This window comes from Actinia tenebrosa, unplaced genomic scaffold (genome assembly GCF_029948245.1).
Source record: "Actinia tenebrosa isolate PJP-AT-01 unplaced genomic scaffold, QUT_ActTen_1.0 PGA_scaffold3__52_contigs__length_22856419, whole genome shotgun sequence".
Classification (NCBI taxonomy): domain Eukaryota; kingdom Metazoa; phylum Cnidaria; class Anthozoa; order Actiniaria; family Actiniidae; genus Actinia; species Actinia tenebrosa.
Window position 1 is genome coordinate 3,675,201 of NW_028292580.1, and position 27,994 is coordinate 3,703,194.

The window sequence follows — 27,994 nt, forward strand, 5'->3', positions numbered from 1 at the left end:
GACTCTGTCATTGCTTTAATTTCCCTTCGAGTGCCTGCTGAAGGGCTGTCTCCCCATCAGTGATGAAATCTTTGCCATTTTCCAAGCCGCTGCATTTTGTCAAACAGGTTGCTGCGATCGTTTGGTAAAAAGCAGCTGATTTATTGTGGTGGATCATAGTTGGACCCAAGAAAATTGGACGTTCTCCGGTCCGCTTAGATTTGAGAAGAACATTATTGAAGACCACAGGGAGTCATTTCAAATTTACCTAAACTGAAAGTGGGATTGATACTGAAAGGATGGCTTAACATGTCCGAAGTGGTACACCTCACAAATTCACGGCACATAGCAGTTGTTCCAAGTACCCACAGATCTTCTGGATAGTCCAAGTGGTGAAGTACAAGATCCTCCTTATCACAGGCATACTTCAAAAGATCATCAACACCATCACAGCCATCTTGTTTGCGCTTTTGATTTAGAATTGTAAATTTGATGTTTCCCGCGAGGTAGGTTGGCCACAGAAGCTGCACCACAAACTCCTCCCACATTTTTTCTTAGACTTTCATACACTCCCCTGGATGGGGTTGGTTTGAACATTTTCTTAGATGGAACGCAATGAGCTCTTTTTCATAGGGTAAAAAGGAGTTGGATTATATTTTCTTCAATTTCCATGTTGCTGCACTTTCACTTCCACCTTCTGTAAGTCATTAAGGACATGGTACTGCAAGAGGGAAACATCCCCAACGAATTTTCCATTATGATCTTTCGGAAGGAAAATTGAGCATACAAGAGAAGGTGCAGCCTTGCTTTTCTTTGAATTGATGATGAAATGGTACATTGACGGTAACTAGGAAAGTGTGATTTTTTTGGGCTAGTGCAGTAACTAAAAAATCAAAGTCTTTAAAACAGCAGATAGTGTAGAATTTTTAAATATCCTAATGAATGGGGGAATAGGTTGAGTATTGCCTTGCAAGGGTTTCTTGGATTGTTACTGGATACATGTGTGTTAAAAAAGTTACAAAAGTTAATAGGATGGCTAGCATTTTTCAACCAATTTTTTTTTCACTGAATGAAGGGGATATTCCAGAACAAAGTTACTAAAAACCTATTAAGGAATGTACAGTACAGGCCAGAAGTTTTTCAGGGTCCTGACACACAGGAAATGGACAGGCTCGTTTGGACCCTGCTCGTACGCATGGAATATTCTTTTGTTATACAGTTTTTTTGTTCTGGATAACAAACCATAAAAACCTACATGTAGCTAAATCAGAGAGGTCAAAGTACCGTAAATGTTATGGGCAATCATGAATAGTATTCTCATTATAGCTTGTCATGAAACACTAGCCAATTTCTAGCAGAATTTCTGATTTTAATGAACGAAGGTAAACTACGATTACAAATTTGACTTTTGTTTTACAAATTCTATTTGATTTAAGAAATACTTCAAATGATCCTTTTCAGCTTAGTAGATTTTGATTTGAGCGTTTGCCTTTCTCACGCATGGAATAGGAGTGACTTTCTTCATACCACTTTGATTTAAATAAGTTTGTGTGCACCATTCTATTCCAAATCGTGTCTCATGTAAAAAGAAACATTTGCATTCACGCAATATAAAAACACAAACTCAAGTTGAAAAATATTTAATGTCTCAATTACTTTAAATTACAATTTTACAATTTAAGGGAACGCTTTCCAGGTCAAAAAAGAAATTCGTCCATGTCCTTTCTATAACTCGCCCAAACGGCATCTTGTTCTGATGGCGGAGTCGGATACAATTCAAATACATATTTTCTAATGAGACTTATTCTGATAGGATCTACTTGACCTTTGTTCTGATGGCGGAGTCGGATACAATTCAAATACATATTTTCTAATGAGACTTATTCTGATAGGATCTACTTGACCTTTGTCGCGAACACCAGAAATATTTCTACCTTGTGGTTCTTCCTCTTTAAAAAGTGTTCGTAAGCCTTGAACAGAAAAATTCTTAAGGGAACTAGATTTCAATTTTAGTTGTTGAAGTTTAGTAAAAGAAGTAGTATTATTCGTAACGGGTTGAGTCGGACTAGACTTTGCTCAATCAGATAAACTAACATCAGAGGCCAGCGCATTCAAAAACGAGGTATTTATCATTGGAAAACTGCTTACTTCATTCATTTCTTGATATAGTAGAATTGGCGGTAATTGATCTAACACGGCACAGGAACAATTTTTTTGTGAAGTTAAAATTTGTATTATTTGCTGTTGTTGTTGTAAAAGTAAATTCCGATTATATAAAACCTGCTCTCTTAAAGTATCAACTTCATTTTTCAGAGGTTCAAAACCATCGTTACCGTTACTCTGTGTGTTCTTCGGCAAGTTGTCAGGTTGAGACTGGTCAAAGGGATTGTTGTTCTGTGTTCTTTTACAAGTTGTCAGGCTTAGACTGGTCAACGGGGTTGTTGTTTTGTGTGTTGCATGTAAAAAGAAATTAAAGTGCATATCAGGGTTAACAGTTTCTCTTTTCATGCGAAAGTTCTAATCCTTAAAATCATATAATCAACAAAAAATATTTGTTTTTGTACGATTTTATTTATTTTCTAACTAGATTATAATAAACATGGCGGACTTCAGTGAAGAAATGTTCGAGCACGTAGTGACTGGAATCACTAGTGAACTTAAAATTGAACTAAAACCCCAACAGAAAGATGCTGTGAAACAGCTAGTTTTTGGTGACGACTTGTTAGTTGTTGGCATGATATTTCAAATCCTCGTCAAAGTGAGCACAATGATGAGAAAGACTCCTTCATGAGTTATTGTAATTTGTTCATTGAAAAGCATCATGCAGGACCAGATTCTTGAAACAGAATCCATCGGAATGCTGGCAGGACTACTCTCTCATTAAGAAAATAACCTACCAACGTCCAAGCAATTTAGTCGCAAGTTGGATAGTGGAGTCTGCGACGGCGTCCGTGGTCTTACTTGCAAGGGCGGCCTCGTACCTCTTATGGAACTTCTTAACCTCCTCTTCCGACAACTTATTAACCTTCTCATGCGTAAGTTCCTTGCCTATCATTTCTGTGCACTTCCCAGAAGACACCAGGATGTTAAGTTGTTCCTTAAGGTTACTTTCATCTAACTGTGTGGGGACTTCATCTATCAGCTGCTCAATCTCCATATATATCTACGCTCGAAGCTCGCGTAGCGAGATTTGGACATCATACGGAAACCTCAAAGAGAAGATCATCTTGGAATATTGGTGCGTTTTTAAATGCCGCATGTATTCGTGTAACTGTTCCTTGGATATTTCACCACCATAGTCGCTTAAAATGGTTTCCATATCAGACTTGCTTGGAGTATAAAATACAAGTGAACCTATGTTTTCCCTAAAGGGCTTAGAGACGCTGGTAAGCTGCTGGGAGAGCAACCAAACGCTAATATTGTCATGTCTCCCGCTGAAAGCGAGCTTCACTAATTCGGAGGTGCGTCTTTTTACGTCGTCCCCACAGGCAATGTCATCCAGTATGAGGAGGGTTTGCGTACTCGCTCGTCGAGCCTCGCGAGACGAGAATTGTTTGTGCCAGAACTTAAGATTTCCAGATAACTCGTTAGGGTCTAAGATATCTACGAAGAAGTCGTCATCTTTCACTCCTATGCCCCTCCAGGTGCGGTTATTCACGTAGGTGGGGCAGAGCAGCACTATGTAGTCGAAGCGGTATCTAAAGGGTCCTAATAGCTGCTCTACCACGAACTGGGTCTTTCTGCAGCCGGTGGGTCCTACTATCAGAGCGTTACAAGAATATGGTTCGGATCCATTGTATATATGGAGGCAGTGGAAGCAGTAAAAAAGATGGTTAACATCGCCAAAAGAAAGTCAGACCTGGAGAGGACGGTCGAAATGCAAAGGGAGGAGATAGACCGGCTGAATGAACGCGTAAAGGAGCTTTATGAGGAAATGTGTGGTCTAAAGCGTGCAGAACGGTTTTGCGCACTGATAACGATGGCAACGTGGGCAAAGGAGTCAGTCGTGGACTTCATGCGCTACCGAATCTAATGTTAAGAGCTCCTAGAAACCCCCTCAGAATGTTAAGGTGTGGTTAAATTCTTGTTAAGGAAGGTCGGAAACTGTTTCAAAAGATGCCCCAGAATGTTGCGTAGGGGTTAAGACTTTGTTAAGGAAGGTCGGAAACTATTTCAAAAGATGCCCCAGAATGTTAAGATATGGTTAAGACTTTGTTAAGGAAGGTCGGAAACTATTTCAAAAGATGCCCCAGAATGTTAAGATACGGTTAAGACTTTGTTAAGGAAGGTCGGAAACTATTTCAAAAGATGCCTCAGAATGTTAAATGGAGGTTAAAATATTGTTAAGTATATATGGACTGCTTGAAATGTAAGAAGGTATTTAGTACCAAACAAAGACTGCAATACCATGTTTGGCATGGAGTTTGCACAAAGGAGCCAATCAGTAAGGCCAGCAATGACTGTAACAGGGAGTTCAGTACCTTACAGAAACTACAGCAGCATGTTAAGAGGGGCGTTTGTCGTAGGACAATAGAATGTAGTTACTGTGCTAAGGTTCTTAGTAGCCGCCAACGTTTACAAACGCATAAGAAAAAACATGAAAGGACATACCGATACCTTTCAGAGGAGTACGATCTGGAAGGAGTGGATTGTTACCAATGCGGCGATCTGATGAATTGTGAACATAGAGATGATTACCTAAGGAATCGAATAGACTACTTTAGGAAGATAAGCAGGACATTGCCCCGCTTTGATACCTTACAAGGTGTCCCATGGACTAACAGGGAACATTGGAGGCAGCAGTGTGAGACCTGTGGATGCGTAAGAGAGGAGGAACACATATTCAACTGTCTCTTAACAAGAATGTAACCACACCTTAACATTCGGAGATGGTTTCTGAGATAGTTTCCGGCCTAACTTTTGAAAGATTGCCAGCTATCAATTGAAGATTAAAAAAATGATTGATCTAAGTGTTGTAATATTGCCACTGCCCTGCCGCTATGTTCAATCGTAGTTCAATGAGTTTGACACTACATTTATAGGGTAGAGATATCTAGTCTCTTATCAGGATTTTCGTTCTGACAAGAGAGTGTTTAAGAGATTTTTCCTCTAGTAAGAGACAAAAGGAGGATCAGGGAAGATACTTTTCAGGTTCTGGTTGCCAGTGATGAGTGACCAACGATTCATTAGAATGCTTTTGATGTTCGGTATGGCTGGGTTGTACTTGGTAACAAATGGTAGCAGTTTTCTATTTTTTGCGATGTTTTGGTTCATATTTTGAAGCACTTCTTGTCTTCCAGGGAATTTTATTTGGAACAAATTCTTTGGGGTAACCTCGGTTATGGAGGTGTTCTGTGAAGCTGTGTTTGTTGTTTTCAAAAGCAAAACAGAGTTGTTTCGAAGTAGGCGTAAAGCTTCTCCTTTGACAAAGCCCCATTTAACGCTAAAAGGATAGCATGTTGAGTGAGTATACTGAAGAGTTTCTGTTGGCTTAAAGAAGTTTTTAACATCTAAGATTCTAGAACTAGAGAATCTAGGTCCTTTGTAAACTGTGGCGTTGAGAAAAATTGGGAGTTTGAGACCAAATTTCGCAAGTAAATTTGATTGTGTTGTGGAAATAATTAGAGAAATTCACAAACCTAGAGATCTCGATTGCAGTCTTTTCGCACACTGACTATTTGGCACACATTTTCGCCCACATATAAAATTGCCTATTTAACATATAAGGCAGTTACACATGCGGATCAAATTGCTTTTTGATTTTAAATTGGTTTTGATTTTTAGGAAATAACAAAAAGTAGAAAGCATTTGGTGTAACAACGTTTCGATATGAATCCAAGATGGCAGCTAAATTTGATTACTCTTCCCTGTTCTCTTTCTAAAATTTCAACTTGTGTTAATGAGAAAGGTCTGGAAATGAGAATGCTGGATTTTACAGCTCCTTCTGACTCCATCTCTGTAGGCTGCATTACAGACTTTAGTTTCAACAGTTTGAGATTCAAGGCTAGCTTACCTCACTCGGCCTCTAACAATTTTGTTCTTTCTTTGATAATTGAGTCGGGTAAAGACTGTTTTGACTGCTCTTGGCATCGACCTCGTGGATAGAGAGATAGGTGGCGGCAACTGATGGGAAGTCCATCTCCTCGAGTAGTTGTGCTGGGAATAACTAAGAGTCCATCTCTGATTTCAGTAACAACATGAGATAGATTACAAGTAAATCGAGATGTGTTGTCCTCTACAACAAGATTATGACTGAGGATATCGAACGATAACTAAGCATGTTATTTGACAAGCTATCACTTGTCACAGGGTCCGTCCCGACGAAAAATGCGGGTTTTTTTATACGAGCTGTGGAAAATTGTCTTAACACATATTCAGCCTTTTTTGGCTTTTTAAAAAATATTTTTTCAGGGTAGTAAAACCTGCCTGTTTCACCCCATAACTCTCATAATCGCTTTGCAAGAAGTGATCATCCTGGTGACCATCCTTTTCCGGTCCGCTTCATGAGAACAAACTTTTTCCGTTTCTGGCATAAGATAGCATCCCTCGGAAATTGGTATAAGCTCACACTGTCTTCATTGGTTTTGTCTCAAAACATGTTAACACAACGTTCGCCAGGTTTGTGTTTACGCTTCTGACCTACCACAGGGTTCGATGAGTTCGTCATTTTACTACTACTAAGCAGCGAGAAATCGTGTCTTAAAATGACCAAGAAGACCAATAACTTTCGTATTGGGCAAGTTTTATCTGTACGCTTTTGCAACATATCTTTGACGCATAGATATTAAGCAGTACTCCTTATCTTTTCGCGATTCTACTGCAGCATTATGTACCTAAATTTTATTGCTTTGGATCCACTTACACACGTGTGACGCCTCCAAGTGCATGACTTATTTCCAGCTTGTTTTCAGTCATGCAAGAAAATATTGCTTTTTCAATTGCAAATCGCTTTAAAAAAGCTTTTTGGTTATTTTTTTCTGCTTCCAGATTGCTATTCTTGGGATAAAGTGTAGTAATAATTGTCAAAAATGGGTAAGAAAAATTGTCGGGACAGGCCCTTTAAATAATTACCTATCATTACATATCACAAGTAATGATTAACCAATCCTTCAACTACGAGCTTGATAAAAATCAGATCATTTTTTATTTCAAAACATTCTTAACTTACCAGATCTATATGGACGAATTATAGGAAACCAGTTATAGCTTTAATAGGTGCAAATCAAAGGAATACTTTTTATTGACTCTATTTACATACATTGAACCATGTTTAATGCGTTATGGAGATGTCAAATACATTTCTTGAAGGGCCATTTAATTTCGAACATGCCTTTTAAACTTGCGATGCTGACTTTTGTCAGGCTTTGTACAACTGCCAAATATTGAAGACCTTAGTTTGAAGGCACTACACTGCAAAGTTGTGTGAGCTTGCCATTTGAATCAAGTAATTCTAGTAATTTTAGGAATACAAAACCAATGGCAAATTCTTACAAAATTGCAGATTCAAAATTCAAAATTACCATTTATGATAATAAAGCTGTGGTACATATCAATTTTTAAATTCAGAAAATGCAATTGGTTGATAATTTACTGTAATTTTATTCTGGAAACAGTGTTCATCAACTTAAATTTGTATTTCATGGTATATACACATTTTCCTTTTTCTAAGTAAACATTTTTTCAAATTGATGCTGCACTACTCACTACTGGCTGAGAACCTGCAAACATCATGTGAATAACCCCACAGGTAACATCAAATTGACGTATGAAAAAAATCTGTGAAATTTGTCACTTTCATGTCGAGTTTTGGAATGGTCATATTTTTTGAAACGAAAGTTGTGAAAACCTGTAAACATTTTAAACCTGTGCGGGAAAACCTGTGAATATTATTTTCTGGGGAGCAATCTGTTAAAATCCTCAACTAAAATGAAACTTTTTTACAAGATTTGTTTTCTTTTTGGAATTCGTTCTGGGACTTTGTGTCCAAAAAGGTGACCACAAGTATTAACAGCTTGATGGGTTTGAACATGGATGAGGTCTTGTGTACTTGATATCAGTGCTGAGAGAGTGGTTTGCAGCGTCTATTTATGAGGTAGTATTCATCCAAATGATATTTCCTTCTGTTTGATGCAGAGAAACTTTCTTACAGGCTCTACCTTTTTCGGCTTTGCTCTCCACAGAACTATTATGTTTTTCTGGAGAAAAAACACAATTCCTTCATTATTCGATCTTTTTCTTGAATTTGTAATAAAAAATACTTGGTTCCTTTTCCTTTTTTTAGAAGTTAGTTCCTTTCCACAGGATAAACAAATGTGTTCTGTCTCGATCAGCTCTATACAAATTAAATATGGCAAGCCATCCATTGCTACAGATATGTCATAGTAGATAATTTTATCACCGTAGGATAAATGCAATAAAATACATACATACAGTTAATTATTCAAAAAGTTAATTATTCAAGGGGGTTAAAAAATTTCCACAACGGTTTCCATTTATTTTTATTTTTATCTAATTTGCTTGAATCTCTTGCTATGATAGATTCACACATAAAGGTAATCTTTAATTTTTTTTGAAAAGAATCTATAGTTGGTGTGAGTTCTTTAAGCCTACAAAGAAATATATAATGCTTTGCCTCAAGGATGATATGACTTAGAAGCTTGTAATATATATCATCTTTCTCGAAGACACCAAGTAGAATGCTATTTACATTTAAAGTAAAATGTTGAATGTTATTTTTTGTTAAAAAAGTAATTATATCATTCCAAAAAGCTTTTATAATTGTACTTTTAAGAAATATATGTTCAAGACTATCCACTTTTTCCTTACAAAAACTACAAAGTGGAGAATCTATTTTTCCAATTTTGTGCAAAAAAGTGTTTGTAGATATTATTCTATTTAAGATCTTATATTGAAATTCTGTTAACCTAGTTTCTATAGTACGACATTAATTACTATTCTACCAATCACTTGTGATGGACAACTCTGAACTCCCCTGACTATTTCCAGTTATGACAATCAAAAAGGCATAACACTCTGAAGGATGACATAGAATTATATGAATCAATAAATTGCTGTCATCTTGTCACTTTTGTCTACTTACCCTTGCATTGTGCTCTTTTGAATTGTGGAAGATGTGTGTACTAAAAGGGCAAGTTTGAGGGAGTACGACATTAATTACTATTCTACCAATCACTTGTGATTGACTATTCTGAACTACCCTGACTATTTCCAGTTATGACAATCAAAAATGCATAAGACTCTGAAAGATGACATAGAATTATGTGAATCAATAAATTGCTGTCATCTTGTTACCTTAAATCAATTTCAACCAAACATTCTTGATTTCTTTCGGTGAACAGGTCTTACAACTGAGAAAAGAACGAAATATTTAGTAAAATAATTATCATTTCTTATTTTGCAGCTAGCCATCAGTTGAAACAGAAACATTCACTATGAGGGATGATTGTTCCTTATTACCGTTTATAGTATAATACTTCTGATTGCTTGTCCTCCAAAAAAATCCTTATTTGTTCCAAGATTTCTTCCCCAAGTTCATTTGGGTTAACTTCTGGTATTGTGGTAATCAGTTGATACGCTCGATGACAGTGTTTGACTGCCAGTTATCATTATCACAGAATGGTCTTCCCTAGTGAGTGTGCTAATTTGGGTACAGCACTATCATGATTAAAAAAACAGATGCGTGGTCGGGCTGTTCCTATGTGACAGGTATCTCGTCAGCAATGGATTCATTTGGACTAAGTTCAGTACCTCCAGCAGCAGCATTATCATTTCCAGTAGTAGTGGCAGCAACGGATCTCTGGAAGCTTCACAGATGAGGGGGACAAAGTGTCTTGTATAAGTGATCAATCGTCTTAGAGGTCTTAGGAGGTAGCGTAGATAACCCACCACATTGTACAGCTCACGTACATTAGGGCGTAGGTCTTGATAGTGCAAGACCTCGTAAATCTTGCTTTCACTTCTGCTCCTTGCTCAACCTTTATACAGGGGTCCACGAACAACCAAGTGGTAATGATCACCATGGAGGTAACATCAAGGGTCGTTTTAATGGATCACCAACAGGTAATCCCCAGTAGCTAGTAAATTGAGGATCCGGGCGTAGTCTCCTGTCTCCTTGTGCTTGAAAAGTGAAGGAATAATAGTGATGGTTGTCTGGCGTTGTACTCATGTTTTCGCCAGACGTGTGGAAATTAACAGAAGATCTCATTGACATTCTTTATAAGAGGAAGCAAACAACACCCTGGTTTCCGTTGGTGGATCGTATCTCGCACTTCAGCAAAAATCGCTTTTTTTAAAAGGTTTATACTTTTAACATTAGCGTATCATAAAACCAAGAAATGGTTTGGGAAAAAAACAGACGTAGCCGAAAACAAAGAGCAAAGTTTTTGATTTGCATGAACTCTAGTTTTTCATATTTTCGGTTGAAATAAGTAATATATTGTTTGTGGTGATTGCGAACGTAGTTACATTCTTAAAAGCCTTACACTGTATGGAACTCGATCAGATGTGGGTCAAAAATTAGCACTCTGTTATTTATGATACCTAGTTTTCAAAATAAATCGCGAATCTTTAACTTTTCTCGAAATTCTTCGTAGAAAAGCTTGTTTTGTTTTGTTTTCATTAACGGGAATTCACTAGACTGAGCGAAAGATAGTTTTTTTTGTAATTCTTTGCTTATAAACGCTTCACACTTCAACTTCACAATGAGATTCAGTAACAGGCAAGTGTGCACGTGATTGTGCATCTGCCTTGGAGTCACAGCGTATACCTAAAACAAGCAAACGAAAAAGATATATTGGGCAATTCCTCAATCTCAAAAGGGCCATTTCCCAATACAGTAGAGTAACAGGACCATAGAGAACACACGAGGTGAGCAATGCTTTTGTGCAACATCATCACGCTTTGGCTTGTTTACAACAATTTTTTCAAAGATTTCCAATGTTCCCATGAAATCACGGACACACCTTCTCGAGTAGCTTTCAAGATCTGTAAATACTCATCAATAAGAAAGTTTGTTAGGTAATTGTCTTTACTGTTAGTGTGTCCACCAACCAATGAATCCAGATCAAGTTCGTCAATGATACTGCTTCCTTTAAACATAGCTTGGCCACTAAGAATACCAACAATTAAGCAGGGTGTGTGTAGAGGCACTTTGAAGAGGGAAAACTTACTTCCAAATTGTGCAGATAAGTGTGGTGGGAGGCCCGTGATCTATCTTAATTGAGGGGTTATGTTGCTGACTTTCGACATCAGTATTGCACATATCATTGATTAAACCATGGCCATCTTCATCACTATCATCAACATCTTTGTCATCAGCATTATCACCACTGATTATATCATAATCTCCATCATTACTATCTCCATCACCATCGTTGATGTCACTTTCATCTCCATCACTCTCTCCATGACTACTAGTACAACTATCCAAATATCAGTAGATGGTGGTCATGTCCGCAACACAATATTTTGGTTAATAGATCCATTAAAACAAGTGATTTTTATTGGTTTCTTTAAAATGAATATCCTCCAATGAGTCCCTTGATAAGTTCAATACGGAACGAAAGTTGGGTCAAACTTGGATGATTTGGTGCTAGATGCATCAAGATATGAGCATTTACAATGCTCAAGTCCGTTAGGAACCAAAAATGATACCTCCACCACTTTTTTGAGCGACGAGAAGTATCATAATACTGCCGCATTTGATCACTCTTATCTACTTCCCCCATGTTCTTGTTGTAGAGTGAGACAACAGGGAGCGAAGGTACTTCAATAAATGTTCTGTCTTTCTGCTTTCTCCCAACCCTTTCTTCACCTTGATCATTGCATTGAGTGCTGATGAAAGCAACTGGCTTTTTATCCTTCCAAACTATACAAACAATGATCTCTTTGCATCTGAAAATGCAGTCTCCATGATGGTGTCGTTTCTTGTCGTCTTCTTAATTCTCTTTGGTGCAAATGGTGCATAAAATGGGACATCCTTTGACTACAAAGAATATATAAAAGAAATAAAGATAATACGTGGTGCTATAAAAAAATAATACGTCATTTATTGTCACTAGAAATGCGGAATCATTTCCCCAGTATTCTAAAACATACTGGTTAAAGTCTTGTTTTATCTAAACTGCTAACACTTAATAGGCTCATGATGAAACAGGATAAAGTAACAACTACAATCATGATCATAAAATAATTTCATTTATTTTCAAAAACGTATCGGCAGTTTATTCACAAATGCAACAATTCACAGTACCATTAAAAATTTGGAACAGTCAATAGCTATTACCATTATATACTTTCTTAATATCATTTAAAAAGATTACAAATTTGTCATTCTTGTGCAGATAGCCCCACATAAATTCCGCTAAATATCCAGAATAAAAATGTTCCTAACACCAAATTTCGGCAAATTTGCCTTCATGTGTCGCCAACGAAGTTCGATTTTGTTAGTGTGTTCAGTGTGTTCAGGTCGTGTGTGAAATTAGGACCTTTCACAATCTCCATTGCATTTGCACAATGCAGTACAAGGTAGGTTGGATTTTATACACTTGCAGTTGGATTTGCAGCCTTTCTGGGGGTTGCACCCGCACTTTATAAGTAGATGGCAATCCTTTGACACTTCAGACAAAGTGGTCCAAAATGGTTGCCACTGGTCTTCATACTTTGCCCATCCCCATTCAGATGGTGAAGGCAACAAGGGGCTTTTACAGAGGGACTGAGCCCAAACGTAGCCTGCTTGATAGGCTGTTCGCTTGATGTGCTGAAGAAGGGCTGCTGATGTTGGTGGTAAAGAGTCCATGGGTCGTCCTTTCTTAGTAAAGAGCTCCTTTCTCGCCTCGTTGACACTTCTAGTAGTGCTGGTTCTTTCATAAAGAAGAATTACAAATCTCTCAAAATGTGGCAGGACATCCAGAATGGTGTTTGCTGCAGGCATGTTACTCAATGCTGTAAAGGATTGCGTGACTTCAGTGAGAACTTTCCAGGTTTCCCATGCTGTAATTTTTCCTTTTCCAGCAAAGAATGAAGTTTGGTCACAACCGGTGAAGGCGTGAAACACTGTTAAAGATTCAGCTTTTTCAGGTCCAAGAGATCTTGCAATATCGTGTACAGCTATGTATCGTGTATACTTTCCAGTTCCAAATTCCAACCACACTTCCTCTGCTCTGACTTTATGAAAGAGCGCAATGGCTATAACTAAAACATCAGTATCAACAGTTTTGATCATAACTTTCTTGTGACCAACTTTGCAGCAGTCCATAACATGGAGTAACATCCTTGTATCAGCTTCCTCATGTGTACAAGGTGAAATGTCACTGAAATCTCTTGGGCTAGATGACGTTACCTCTTCGTGATATGTAGATACAACTTCTTTAGGTGAGCATTCTATACTTGTTACTTGCTGAGCTAGATAAGCAAATAGTTCCGTCTTGTTCTTGTCGTCACGGAGAAAAGTAGACCAGTTCTTGGGTATTCTTGTACTTGGCAAGACGCGTCTTCTGATTCCTTGTCCACGCTTGCTCCTTGTTGCTGATTTGAGACTATCTTCGAGATACCTATCCCATACAATATCAATTCTGCTGACATTGATTAACTGTGATTTGGGGTACTTGATAAATACATCTTGAGCATATGCTTCAAAGGTCTTGCTGCCGCTTGGTTTCAAAAGATTAACAATTGCAGCCCCATCTAAAACGAGTGCATCAACTTTAGGGCGAGTACTGTTTGAATTGGGTCCAAGTGCTTCAAGGCGATCCACGAGCGTCGACTTCGTTCCTGAGCGAAGGCTTCAATATTGTGATAATGATGGTGGATAACGGTGATTCTCATGAAAAAAGAAATTGGTTAGATCTCCACCTCTAATCTGGCAAGAAACAAAGTTGTGCAAACAAAGCACAATCCTGTTTTAAAGAACTTATCTGCAGCTTCTGCTTTGATGGTTCCTTAACTGGTGGCGTGCTGAACAGTGGTAGCTTGTTCTTCTTAATTGTCTCAAAAAGTGGAATGTTCTTTTTTTCTAGACGTTTTTCTACAAATTCTTTGTATTGCTCTTCTCCGATCGATTCTGTTTCTTACTGAAGCAACAACATCACTGCTCATGATCTCTTTGGTATCAACATTCAAAACATCTCCACTATCATCATTGAATGGATTGTTCATGTTGACAAAGGCTTCACATAGAGATTTTACATCTTTCAGGAACTTAGACTGCATTGCACTTGTTTGTTCATGATGCTTCAAGCTTGCAGTGTTGCTACTTGTGATGCCTACAAACTCTTGTGAAGTTTCAAATTCATTTATTATTTTTTGATATTTCCGGACCTGAAATCATCCATCGCAATAACTCTGAAGTATTCTCCGTCAGTCCAATTGCCCCTCCATCACCTTTAACGCACTTATTGTTCTGTTCATGGGCATGGTCCAAGGGGATTTTAGAAAATTCTCTTAGTGATTTCTTAACAACAAAATTTCCATTTTGGAACTCGTTTGCTACAGCCGGACAGGTATCCTCTAAAGTTACCATATCACGGATATGGACTGGCAGCCAGCGTGCATAATGATGATGGTCTAGAGCAAAAAACCAGGGCGCTATTTTCTTCAAACTATTGATATAGAGCTTGAAATTTCCTTCGCGAAGTGACTGTACCAAAGCTAAAATGCTCAGTTCCAAATTAAGGGTGATTGACCAATACTTAAACTGTGGATTTGCAGCATTATTTTCAGAACGCCAGGATTCAAAAGAAAAAGGTGAGTCATTTTCTTCCAGTCCTTCAAGATATTGTTCATACGCCTTTTACATCATAATGTATAAGCAGCAAGCGCTGACTTGGTGAGCATACCTTGTACGTGAAACATGGGATGCCTTTAGAAATGAATCTACCTTCCCAGAGGAGGCAACATTAGCATCAACCAGTACTGCTGTCCATCCACTATTTTCCAACCAGTCGCCGAGAGTTTTCCAAGCAGCCATCTCTATATGAAGTGCTCCTAACATGACGACAAACTTCTTTTCTCCATATATATCTGGCCAGTTCCATTGAATTGTCTTTGCCAAAGCATATAAAGGCTGGTCAAATGCTATTACTGGGGTTTGGCCATGATTAAGGAACTCCACATTACTCTTAATTATATTCATTGAATGGCTTATCATTGCCGGAGATTTAGCTTCATCTTTGAAAAGTGGCAAAAGTGCTATGTTGTCAATGTTGGTAGACTGTTCTCTATATTCTGTGTTGCTTGCATGAAATGCAGCCCATGAGACCGGTGTAGTTTCTGTATCTTCAGTCGCTGCTTGTAAAGTTTCTACATTCGACTTCACATGACCAAGCCATTTGAAAAAGAAATACAAATGTACACGACTGCATATACGTAAAAAAAATTCTGTATTTTCGATAAAAAGTCTGATCTTACTTTGTGTGATCCTGTTCAAATTCAGGAGCCATTTGGCTTTTGGTTACTGCACAACCATCAATCTTTGGTTCCTTTTCTTGTAGTGTTAGAGGCTTTACGCTAGCATATTCTTCGGGAAGAGGTGCTATCGATTTCTTTCTGTATCCCTAATGAATTGGTAGTGTGTTGAAACAGAGATATTCCTGTTCCATGAAAGGAATCTTGTGCAGTGGTGGATGAAGGATTGTGATCTATATTGTCCACCGCACTTGTTGTAAAGAGGCCTTTACAGAGCTTGGGTGGACAAACTACCTTTTCATCTTCAAATCGTGAGGATACAGCGTTTCCTATGTCAGTAGAGATGCTTAGTACCCTGTCGTATGAAATCGATAATCCCAAGTTGTACCACGACGAGCTTTACTCAATTCTGAAATAGAGAGGTCCTGCTGATGTTCTACTGTTTAACAGTAGAACATCACTAGGACTCCAAAATTTCAGAAGAATGGTTTGATTAACCAAAGTGTTATAATCTTTACTCATCCGTCAACAAACAAATAAAGTGTTTAATGTATCAAATTATAAATTACATTAGTGCTTGAGAGGGGAAATTCAAGAAGCTAATTACAAAGTTTGTTAACGTTTATTTTTTACTCCGCCCTCATATGATAAAAAAAAATTCCTGAAAAGTGCTTAAGAACGAAACTTCTAAACGATATTTGTTTGATTCAAATTCTAACAAATGCGACTAAGAGTTTTGTAAGCAAGACCTATTTACAGTCTGGGTGAATGAATGCACAAAAAATGATAGCCGAAATAACTATCTTAACACTGAATATAATTATACATAATTATAAACTATATAAGTATATGATTATATAACTATATAATTCTACTGTTTAGACAGTTCATTCGCAACCTCTTGGAAACTTGGTCTTTTCGATGGGATGGAGTCTAGAGATAGAGAAATAACTGAAGGTAATGCTTCAAAATTCAGGCTTTTATAGATAGTTTCTGCCATCTTCCCAAAACTAAACATATCGCTTGCCAAGCTTTCACCTTGGCGGCCTTCAACTATCTCCGAAGCAATATGCTGATACTTCTCCTTGTATTTTTTTTTGTTCTTCTCTTGAGAGAAGTTTGGCTTTTCTTGCATTTTCAAGACGGCGACTTTTGCCAAAATCGATGACGACAGGATTATATTGGTGGTCTTTTTTTTCTAAGACAACGTTGTTTCCCTTTATGTCGTTATGCAAGTATCCGGCCTGATGGACGTGGATGATCGCCTCTGCTACTCTCCTTAATATTGCAGTCCATTGTGATTCTTGTTTAATTTTCTTAGAGTATGCAGCTTTAGCTATTGTCATGCTTGACTTGTCCCCGTGATACTGCAAAATCAGGCTATATGGCAATTGAAGGCTGCAGATGCCGAAAAGAAGAGGAAGTCCTGGATGATCACCTAGGCTTTCGATTACCTTCGCTTCATGCAATAGCTCCTCCTTTGTGGTTTCTTCTGAACCCTGCTTATGCAGCTCTTTGATGACGACATCGAGACTCCGATACTGCCCAAGGTAGCATGACCCAAATGATCCACTGCCTAAAAACTTCACCCGTACCACCTCAGAACGACGGATTTCTCGCAGATTTGCCCGGGCTTGTAAACCACCAGACAAACTTGGGAGAGTGTTTCTCGATTTCTTTCCATCTTTTGCAAGCTTTCCATAACCAGCTTGCGTACACGCGTCTTTTGATTGATTTCTGTTGGACCCTTCCTGTACTTCCAAGGTTTTCGCATGCTGTCTTACTATTTCTTCAATCCTTAATCTCCTATCTTCATCCCTCGCATGTTTCGCTTGTTCGTTCTTTTTTTCTCGCCATCTACGTTTTGCTGCTTTTCTTCGTTCCTTATGACTTTTTCCTCGTTCTTGATCCATTTCAATGTCCACGGAACTATATAAAATTGACAAGCTGGCTGCCGAAATTTCGCGTTAAGAAAGCTCGATTGAGTCTAAGCTTTAAGGAGAAACAACACGTTGATCAGGATATTTTATCATTAAGTTTTCTAAACTCTTACTACTATGAATCCGGAAACGAACAGCGGAAATGTTGGTCATTCATCACTTTTGTAATGGTCCTTCCTTTGAATAAGCGACTGAATCATCAACAATTCCGCTGTTCAACGCATCAGTTCTACAATGTCCAAGACTTATCTTAACTCACGTTCATATTGCGACAAGCAATTCAAGAGTCGTCTAGCCTTATCAAGGCACTATATCGGCAATCATCAAAAAAAAGTTCCACCTACTGTGGACTTCTTTCTAGGCCAGAAGAAGGCAAATCTTCCGGTTGTCAAGTACCTCAAGAGGTCAGATGGCTACATCGTCTGGTTAAAGGGAGTCGTAGAGTGTTTAAACTCTGCCCACAATCCACGTGTCCCAGGTCAGTACTAAACTTTTCGCTGATTTTTTAAATAACTAGTCTTCGAGGTCTCACGGAACTGGACCTACCACTTGCGATATCGTTAGGGCATGCTTCAAAATACACACAAAATGCACCTATCAATGTAAGTGGTGCTGGGGGCGGTGGGCGACAAACGCTGACTGCAGACCAGAGATATGTCAGTTAGTATTTATAATCGATTGTATTTTCCAAATTTATTTATATTTTTGTTTATATATAAAAAGGTCGTCATAGAATAATAAAGGAAGCATTGAATACTTCTAAACAAATTTTTGTGGTATGTGACCTTCATTTTGTTTGAACGCGGAAATCTTTTGGCGTTACAACCCGATGACAGATATTAAAAAGAACGTACATTGAAAGGAATACCAAACAATTTCAAAGTGAAAAAGAGTTACTATTGTCCCTGGCGTAAACTGAGAATGGTTTCTTCCCTTCTAAGGCAGGATTTACAATCGCTTGAGGGTTTTTTTCAGCGCTGAGTTTAGTTTCTATAATCCATTTAGTATGTGACCGGCTGCCGGTCATGCCGGACACTTATAGTAACGATGATAACCTGTTACAGCGTAAATACGGTTAGTTATAATGATTAGAAATTAAGAATCCATAATTCCTAATAATAATAATAATATTACGCTGTAGCATGACCTTTAAAGGCCAAATGAACTCGATCAAAAATTATGTGGTCAACATAAACCAGACCTAATTACTGCAATTCTAAAATTTCTGCCAGTTGCATGTAGGAATTTGGTTTTTCGCTGCCTCCAGTCAAAAACATATAAGGACTGAATACCAATTTCACTGACAAGCCGTTGAAGTGTTTGACTTCGCCTGGCCATAGTTAACAAGTGAGTTCGCAGAAGTTTGAGAATCACAGTAATACTTGAATCCAAGAAGCACGGGAAAGCGCTTATTCCATTTGAAATGCAGCAGAAAAAAAATTCTTCTATTTACAAAAAAATGCCATATTTACAAATAGGTTTCCAAAGAGACACCTGGAAAAATTCACCTGGGTGAATTTATGACAGATTAACAGCTATCTCTAGCCAAGTCAGTCTGCTGTCTCCAGAATTCCATTTGAAATACAGCAGAAAAAAAATTCTTCTATTTACAAAAAAATGCCATATTTACAAATAGGTTTCCAAGGAGACACCTGGAAAAATTCACCTGGGTGAATTTATCACAGATTAAAATCTATCTCTGGCCAATTCAGTCTGCTGTCTCCAGAATTCCATTTGCAATACAGCAGGAAAAAAATTCTTCTATTTACAAAAAAAATGCCATATTTACAAATAGGTTTCCAAGGAGACACCTGGAAAAATTCACCTGGGTGAATTTATCACAGATTAACAGCTATCTCTAGCCAAGTCAGTCTGCTGTCTCCAGAATTCCATTTGAAATACAGCAGGAAAAAAGTCTTCTATTTACAAAAAATGTATGGTACATATTCAGTTAGCATGTCTTTAAGTATAATAATTTCGTATAGGAATCATTTAGGCATCAATACGTGACTTATTCTACTGCCCAATAAATAATTTGTTGCATTAATTGTTTTCTTAAGAATCTTGATTCTTTAAAACTCCAAGAAAATTTTCCTGCTGCCTGGCTACCCTTTTGGAAGAAGTCACGTGCAGAAAGAATAACTCCAACCCCACAACTTCCACACCCCTCACCACTGCCTTGACTTGGCATACCAAACCTCTCGAAGTCTGCTTGTGAAGACCAGAAAGCAGTTTCGAAAGACTTCATACTTGGACCCATCATTGTTTTTATGATGTTCAGACACTTAACCATATTAGCAATAACTTTTTTGTCAGGAATCATCTTTAAACCATCATCAAACAGGAGTTTCTTGTTAGATAGGTCAGCAACTGCAAGCCCCCAGTGCATACCATTCATGTGGATTGGTACAAGGATCAAACTTATTTCCCTGAATGCAGGTCCTAACTCTTTCTGGATCTGACTCTTGATGAACTCTTTGTCATCACTCTGCAACCATGTAAAGGTCTCAGAAGGAAGGTACAAGACTTGATTGGTGGCACCTGCATCTCTAATGAAATGCTTTATGATAACATCTATTGTGAAATTGTCTAAATATCTTTCACCAACTAGGGTGGTGAAAGATTTGACATCAATTGATTTACCATCAATTTGGAGAATGGTCTTCTGCAGTTTTGTATCCCACAGAAGAGATTGGATTTTATCAATTTCATCTTGGTTCAAACCATCCCATGGGTCATGAAGCCATCCCTCTTCTTGTCGTACCTCCTTCTTTAGATTGACAATGTCACAAAATTTTTTTAGAAGATAAACGCTGTGTTGAGAAAATGTTCCCAAGCCACCAACTTTAACAGCTGATGCATTCTTGCATAATCTTTCTGCTTTGTCAACAATTGTCTTGGGAGGTCGTAACAGCAGAGTACATGGATCTGTATCTACAAACTTTCCAGAAACTGGCACAACATCTGCATATAAACCATTGTTGGCAACCTTTGGTATCTTAAGCTTAGCCAGCTCTCTCCAAGTTACAGTGGATGTGAAGTACACTGCATGAGCATCAGACTGGACAACTGGTTCACTTTCGCTAGTAAGGTCTATAGCTACAGGTTTGGTTGCGGCTTTATTAATGTGTTGTGATTCTGATTCTGAGGGGGCTGCATCTGTTTCCAGGGCATCTGAATACTCATCATCCTCTAAATGGATTGTGTCTGCTGATTGGTTTGCATCTGTGGAGGCTGACCCTGGACAGGAATCACGGTTGCTTTCCCATTCTGCATGACGGTATGTGAAAGCCAATCTTGGGTCACTGGATGAGCTTACCTTCATGCCTTTATCCTTGATAAAAGTATAATCCATGGCATCTTCACCAAAGATTTTGGTAAACAATGAAATCATTTCATCAATCCACTCCATGTCATCTCTACTCCAGTTAACATTCTTTTTCTTCCACCCACAGCCACGAAAGTAGAACACACATTTTGCTGCAAAAAATACCAATACTCATTTACCTAGGCTACATTTTAATGTGTAAATGCTTATAATTAAGAAATTAGTGCTAATAAATTTAATTTCTTGACATGCTTGTGAGGGTTTCCCTAGGAGTTGTTTGGAGAAACAGGGGCTAATGGAGATCATATTGGAAGAGGAGCCCCTGAAAGTAGTGGAAACATTTGTATTAAATTTTACTAACAACTCAATATTGTGATGGCTACTTACTACCATTTCCACTAGAGCACTCTCTTGCTTTGATGAACTGGTACCTCAAGAAAAGCATGCTCTCTGATAACCAATGGGTTAAGATTTGAGCAGCTTCGGAGAAAAAGCAGTATGTGTTAAATTAGGTGAGCACTAAAATGACTATTTCGTATTATTCTAATTTACTTATATACCTGATTCAGTTGCTCCTCCTTTGTCATGACAAGTCGCTCTTGAGTACAAAGCCCTGTGTACTTTATGCGATGCCTCAAATCCTTGGTTGGAATATCTTCTAAAGGATCCATGCAGTCGCAACAACATGGGAGCGTGATCAATGGTCAAGTGACCATAATCCCCAGTTCCAAGAGACACACCAAACAAATGACGTAAGCAACGGCCCCACACCTTGCACTAATTAAACAACAACAATCAAATAATAATAATAAGTTTTTCATGTCATAGAATGTTATATTTCCTTGTGTGTGCAAAAATGGAGCAAGTTTGATTTTTGGCCTGTACCACAAATTATTGATGAATCATAGTGCATGAAATTGCTTTGCCATATAATAAAAAAGTTCTGTCTCCTTATGTATAAAATGGAAAGCAAATGAATTTGCATGCATCCTTTCAACTAGCTACAAAGGGTTGAAGGTTTAACACTTGAGCTGCAACAACATTGAACCAACCTTTACATCAAACACATCAATTTGTTCATCCTCCTCTCCATCAAATTCTCTTAAGGTCTCTGCGATATTTGACCATTCAAGGAAAACCTGTAAGATGATCACATGTTATAAGTCATGAATTGTTTGATTTATATTAACACAAATTATTAAAATACAACACATTAATTTATTAGAAGAAAAATAAATAAAAATTAGGGAAACCTTGCGGAAAAGGTTTATCTGTGTTGTTGCTGCAAGTTCAGCAAAACCTTCATTGTGGTTTGACTGTGAAAAGGATGCAGGATTCTTTTCCTTTCTTCTTTTCTTTTTCTTTGGGGATGTTGGTGTGATCTTGTTCTCACAGGACAGATAGTCATTTTCAAGTTTCTCCAGTTCTTGAGACCAACTTTCCTTGGTTTCCAGCAAAAACGTTTTAAGAACTACAACAAAATAAATGAATACAATATTATTCACAAAGACAACACCCATTTATAACACACAAAAATAATTTTTGAAACTTATCAAACCTAATACACCAGGCCAAGAACTGCACACTGCTCCCCTCCCAGGGAAAAATAAAAATAAAATTTAGTAAATTCAAAGACTTACTTTTGGTATCATTTAATGAAACGTCCTGTGTATGGGTACCAAAAGCTCTGGTAAATTTTCCTTTAACCAGGATATCCTCATTTAGGTACTGGGATAGAAATAAAAAGAAGAGGATAAAAATAAAGGAAACATCTAATATTATGCTCTGTCTCCTCCTCTTATTCTATTGGCAATATTGATAGCCATTGATATTACCTTAATAACTTCATGATAAAAAGTAATATGGTGTAAAATGACTGTACTGGCAGCATTTTTAACTCCACTGTAATACTTGGAGACCTTGTCAACTGGCAATGCCCTGGAAATGATGTCATCAATGTTATCAAGGATCTTTCTCTCGGTGGTTCCAAAAAGAAAACATAGATTTGCTTGAATACAAAATTCTTAGATCACCATAATTATACTGTAAATTTGGAGATAATCACTTGGATAAATGAACAATGAAACAGTCATTTCTCAAATTGGAAAAATGTGAAACTAAATTGTTCCATTAACATCCCTTTCAAAAACCTACAAGGAATCTCTGATCATTTTCACATATGTTTGAATATAAAAAACCCTGGAAAAATATAAACTTTGAAAATGATAACCAGTGACATGAAGCCACAACTTAATTACCAGAAAAAGAGGATACACTGATGTTGCTCTTGGTTACTGCAGTCTGCTGTCCTGGCTTGAGTTGCACCTTAATTCTATTATACTCTTGTGAAACCTCTGGCCCATAACCTGCTATTGCTTCATTGCACTCATTGAGGGTACCACATCTATATGCAAACAGGCCAAGAGAGCCTAGCAGTTGTTCTGTGTTTCTCATCTCTTGATGAAGTGAACAGAGACAAATATTGCTGAGATCCTCCTCAAGAAGAAATAGGTCATCCCTGAAACCATCCCAACTGAAAAAAATTGAACCCAAGACATTCCGATGACAATTGATTTTGGTTTTTACTTGTAATATTTAGCTTCATATATTCTAACTAATATATATTTTATGGCCAGAGCCTTTGTCTGATTTGTTTAGCATTCAGAACTTTCGAAACTTATTAGGAATAAAAAAAACATCAAAAACAGATTGATTTGTTGTTAGTAAAATCTGTGAAACTCTTTGCAGTCTTGCAGTGTTAATTGTTACCTCAACTAATATGTTATGACAGGGTTTTTTTTTTATAAATTATTATAGGAGTATATTAAATAGTCAAATAGTTTTTCTTACTTTCCAATATTGGCTTTAGAAGCCAAACATTCTGTGCATACTTCATCAAAAGCTCCATTCCAGTGTTTCAAACAAGCCTACAATAAAGCAAAACTTACTAAGACTGAGAAAATGCATTAGGGGAAGATAAATCATTTTACCCGTTTTGCTGCACAAAAGATGCAAAATTCAACATCAACTCCACGGCCACCCAATACGAAGTTGGAGTCTTTCTTCTTTACCATTAACATGAGCATAGCCTTATAATCAATTGTCACTGTCAATGATAAAATAATACATATTTACATAATAATACATACAAATAAATAATACATACATTTACATAATTATCACAACAATTTCAAAAATTACCTTTGAACTTTATTTTAAACATTCTACCATCAACATAGAGACCCTCTTGCTTAATTGTGTTCTTTTCTTTGTTCACCCTTTGAATTAAACTTGTCACTTCTTCCCTAATAGAGAAAAAAAAAGTAGTATGAACACCATGTATGGTAAGAGTCAATTACTGTAATTAGAGTACATAAGTATAAATGAAAATATCCGAGCACAACAAGAGTAATTATTAAACTCATTCATTATTAACCCATGTATTTCTCAATCAGAAAGTGGGTGGTTTGAATGTGCATATTCTTGATTTGTTGCAAAAGCATTATAAAGCAAGTACCTCTTTTCTTGACAGTTAGCAATTGCTAGTGGATAAACAGAAAGAGCACTTTGGCCACTGTCAGCACCATGGCTTGATATGGGCACTATTCCAACAGAAACTTGTTCTCGTCCTTATTAATAAATAAATGAATTTCTACACTAGCACCTTACTTGAGTGAGAAATGTTCAAGTTTTGTCATAAAGTTTGCATGTCTAGCTTCTGTTTCAAAGGGAAAATGCTACTATTAGTATGTGAGAATGATCACTTCTGATTGACTAATAATGTTCCGTTGCATCATTTTTTTTGGAAGTGATTGATCATTCTCATGTGCTATTGTAGTGGTTTCCATAGACGTTAGACATACAAACTTATTAACTGAATTTGAACTGAATTATATGACAATTAACAACAACATAATTGAATTAAATAAGAGTCATTGCCAGTTAATACACCCATCAATGTTAATCCCAAGGAGGGGGTGGGGTCAGCCATGGGGTGGGGATTTTGACATTTCCAAAAAAAAAACACTTCAAATTCCCTACACCTAATCAAAAAATAATTGTCAAAAGCATCAAAATCCCCCACTCACAGGGTAGATGAACATGACAAATATGTCAAAACTCCCCAACCTGGGGACATAATGAACCATTAAAATCCCCACGCTGGGGGCAAAGCTTGTAGTCGAATTCCTGTGGTTAGCCTGATTCCCCCCCAGGCTTGATATTGATAGATCCATTAAGAAAATTTGTATGCACAGTACCTGCCAGAGGTCTTCCATCAAGCTTAAGATTGAATTCAAGGGTGTCTGCATGTTCAGAACCTTGGTGTAGCCTTGATTCCCTTATAGCCCAAGCTAGAACCATTGGAAGACTTACACCATACCCTCTCAGCTCCTTAGGGACTACAGGCTGGATATCAAATGTAGTTTTTACTACATCGAACACAAGCTCTTTCTGGGCTTTCATCTCATTGCTGGTTAGCAAGATGCCTGCATCAATATTTTTCTGTTAAAGAAATAAATGAACAATTCAATGCTATGAAAAGATATACTAAACCATCTTCAACAATATATTGCATTCCAAGTGAATAAACTAAAACCTAAAAGTAAAGAAATATACATTACTCTTATAATATATCACAAACAAAACATATTGACATACCCCACTTCGACCAAGATTGAGAAAGTTTAAGACACTTTGCCATGACTTGTCTGGTAATTTAGTGGTTAACTTTACATAAAGTTGTAACCAATCTGGTACCCTCATAGCGTTGACGAACTGAGAGTGAATATCACTATCGACTATACTTGTGAAAGCATTCTTTATCCCTTGTTTTTTACCAACAGCAGCGATCGCAGAAGAAACCACTTCTCTTGCAAATGATTTGTCTTCTTCAGCTGAATACAAAAAGCTGTACCCCAAACTTTTTCCAATACAGGCGGCATTATTTGTAGTCATACTCTTCATATTGTTGATGATGGCTTTTGAGGCAGTTTTTGCTTGCTTGATGCTTATTCGAGGCCCAACCACATTGAAGTCCAACTGCTCGATAACTTCGCATTGTTGCGATATGTCTTTTAGCTTTGGACGATCTGTAAGCCTTGTTGGTTCTTTTGGAGTGGAAGGGGGAGTTTCGTAGATGGGATTTCTAACAGGACTCTCGAACATAGTTTTTCCCGCCTCAGGACTTTGATCAAGATGGCTTCCCGCCATTTTTCCATGAAGAGAGATCGCGTTAATCATTTCTTTCAGAAGCAAGAATTCAGAAGACTTGAAGAACGTAGATTCACCAGGCTTTTTCCGTCTCATGTCTCTCCCAAGAATTCCAAACAAAGTAGCGACAACCACCGAGTCTTTCTTTCTGGCAGAGCCAAACCATTCTAGAGGAACTCGTCTTCCCTCGCTGCATGTTAGTTCGCTTATACGGACTTCGACTATGTCCTCGGATAATAGCTCATACCAGTCGCTAATCATAAACTCTCTTATCCTGTAGCACCAGTCGCTTGACAAGGCATACCATTTCTTCAAGGGATTGAGAGAACGTCCGAAAACCTGGTTCAATTGCAGTGGACCTGGCGGTGATCGTTCTGCCGCCATGTCCACTGCTTAGAATTATTTGACTTTCGCGCGAAATCCATTTGTTTATATACGTATATTCCGTTAACCATTAACTTTTTCGTTTTCATTGTGTTTCTTATGTTCCTAAAACTTGTCGATGACATACAAAATACAGCACTGTACGAAAGTATTGACATCAACAACTGAAGACTTAATTGCATTATATACCATAGTATTGTTAACCGCTGATTGATGAGCCTGCTCCCGCTGTGCATTTCAAAGTTGAGTAAAGCTCGTCGTGTTTCAATGAGATTTCTTTTCCTTGTTTCTGCATGCAATAATAGCCCAAGATACACTATAAGTGGAGGTTCTTTCTCGCGTTTATGGTACATACTGTTTGCCGTTGCACTGTGATTCTTGCAGGAACTGTTAAAGAATAACAACTGAGAGCAACTAAGAGCAGCTTGACTTTCATTTATACTTGAGCTATGATTAGTGCCAGAGAGAATCATGGACACTGTTCTTATCAATGACTGCGGCAAAGAGTTTTGTTGGCAGTTTTCTTCAAATGTCCCATTAAACTCAGAGAGTTTATGATTTAGAATATCTTTACGAATGATTTCAGCGGCCTTAGCAAGAATGACGGCCTCGTCATCATAGTTTCTGGATTTGCTTGCTTGTTGTAAAACACGGGCAATGTCTTTGTCAAAAGCCAGAAAAACATCTCTTCCTTCTTTATGCGATTGTAGATCAGGAATTTGATAAAGAATTCTGTTTTTTAAATGTGTTGAATGAATTCTGGTACCACTTGCAATTACCTTCTAGATAAGAAACCAATTCAGCCAAAGCAAGTCCACGGAGGATATTCTCAGGAGTATCAGTTTGTTCACAATAAGAATTATTTACACTATTGGCCCTTTTGTATAAAGGGGCTAGACATTTTGAATGATATACAGCATCTTGAGCTATCATATCCCCATTGCTAAGTTTTGATAAAAGCTTGTTATCCTGAAGAAGTGAAGCGCACTTACGAATACGACGATCAAGTTCAAACGTTGACGCTCTGTGTAAGTCTCCAGTGCATTCATCACAAAAAAAGCACTTGGCCACACAGGTTTCACTTTTACCAAGTACACATGATTCGTGGCGGCGTTTAACTGGACTGTAGGGGTGTTCCACGTGGTCACTGGTGGTATTAGCTTGATCATGTTTTCGTTTTACTGCTCGTCTTTCTTCTCGCTGCAGTTTTGTGTTATTAAACGAATCCTTGCATCCTTTGTGCCACTTGGCTTGATTATCCTTCAGCTTCTGTTCAAGACTTTCATTGATTGGAAGCTTGAATTTTGTGGGAGGGCATCCAAGCTCATTAAACCGGATGAGGTTGCGTGCAAATGTTGCATATCCAACACCACTATCAGTTCTTTTGCTTTGAGCTGGACATTGTAGAGGTTCAGTCGATACCTTAATAGTGCAAGAAGAAGTAAACGAGAAAATAATAATGCCTTCTCTATTTATTTTAAGCTATACATTACAAGCATATGCATGCATTTATACATTCGACTGAAGTAGCCATACCTTTTGACAGACAATGCATCTCGTCCAATCTATACTGTCTACTGTTGCCTCACACATCCATCAAAAGTTAGTATATCAGTATATCTACCAGTATATCTACCATGTCTTGATCGTCATTACCACCATGTTTACCAATCTTCTCTTCGATGGCAGCGAAGATAGCTTCAAAGTCATTCAATAACAAATGATAACT

The 27,994-nt window shown here is 37.7% G+C and overlaps 1 protein-coding gene and 1 long non-coding RNA gene across 2 annotated transcripts; both read right to left on the reverse strand.

Moving 5' to 3' along the window:
* Positions 1 to 22,101: 22,101 nt before the first annotated feature.
* On the reverse strand, positions 22,102 to 22,657 carry LOC148907793 (uncharacterized). The gene is made up of 3 exons (XR_016120628.1): positions 22,506 to 22,657; positions 22,311 to 22,398; positions 22,102 to 22,141 (listed from the first exon to the last, which is right to left on the reverse strand). It is a non-coding gene; the product is annotated as an uncharacterized LOC148907793 (long non-coding RNA).
* Positions 22,658 to 23,860: 1,203 nt separating this feature from the next.
* LOC148907794 (uncharacterized) lies at positions 23,861 to 26,265 on the reverse strand. The gene is made up of 4 exons (XM_089035748.1): positions 25,330 to 26,265; positions 24,930 to 25,173; positions 24,188 to 24,299; positions 23,861 to 23,975 (listed from the first exon to the last, which is right to left on the reverse strand). The coding sequence occupies exons 1-4, from the start codon at positions 26,263 to 26,265 to the stop codon at positions 23,861 to 23,863; spliced, it is 1,407 nt and encodes a 468-aa protein (XP_088891874.1).
* Positions 26,266 to 27,994: the final 1,729 nt, after the last annotated feature.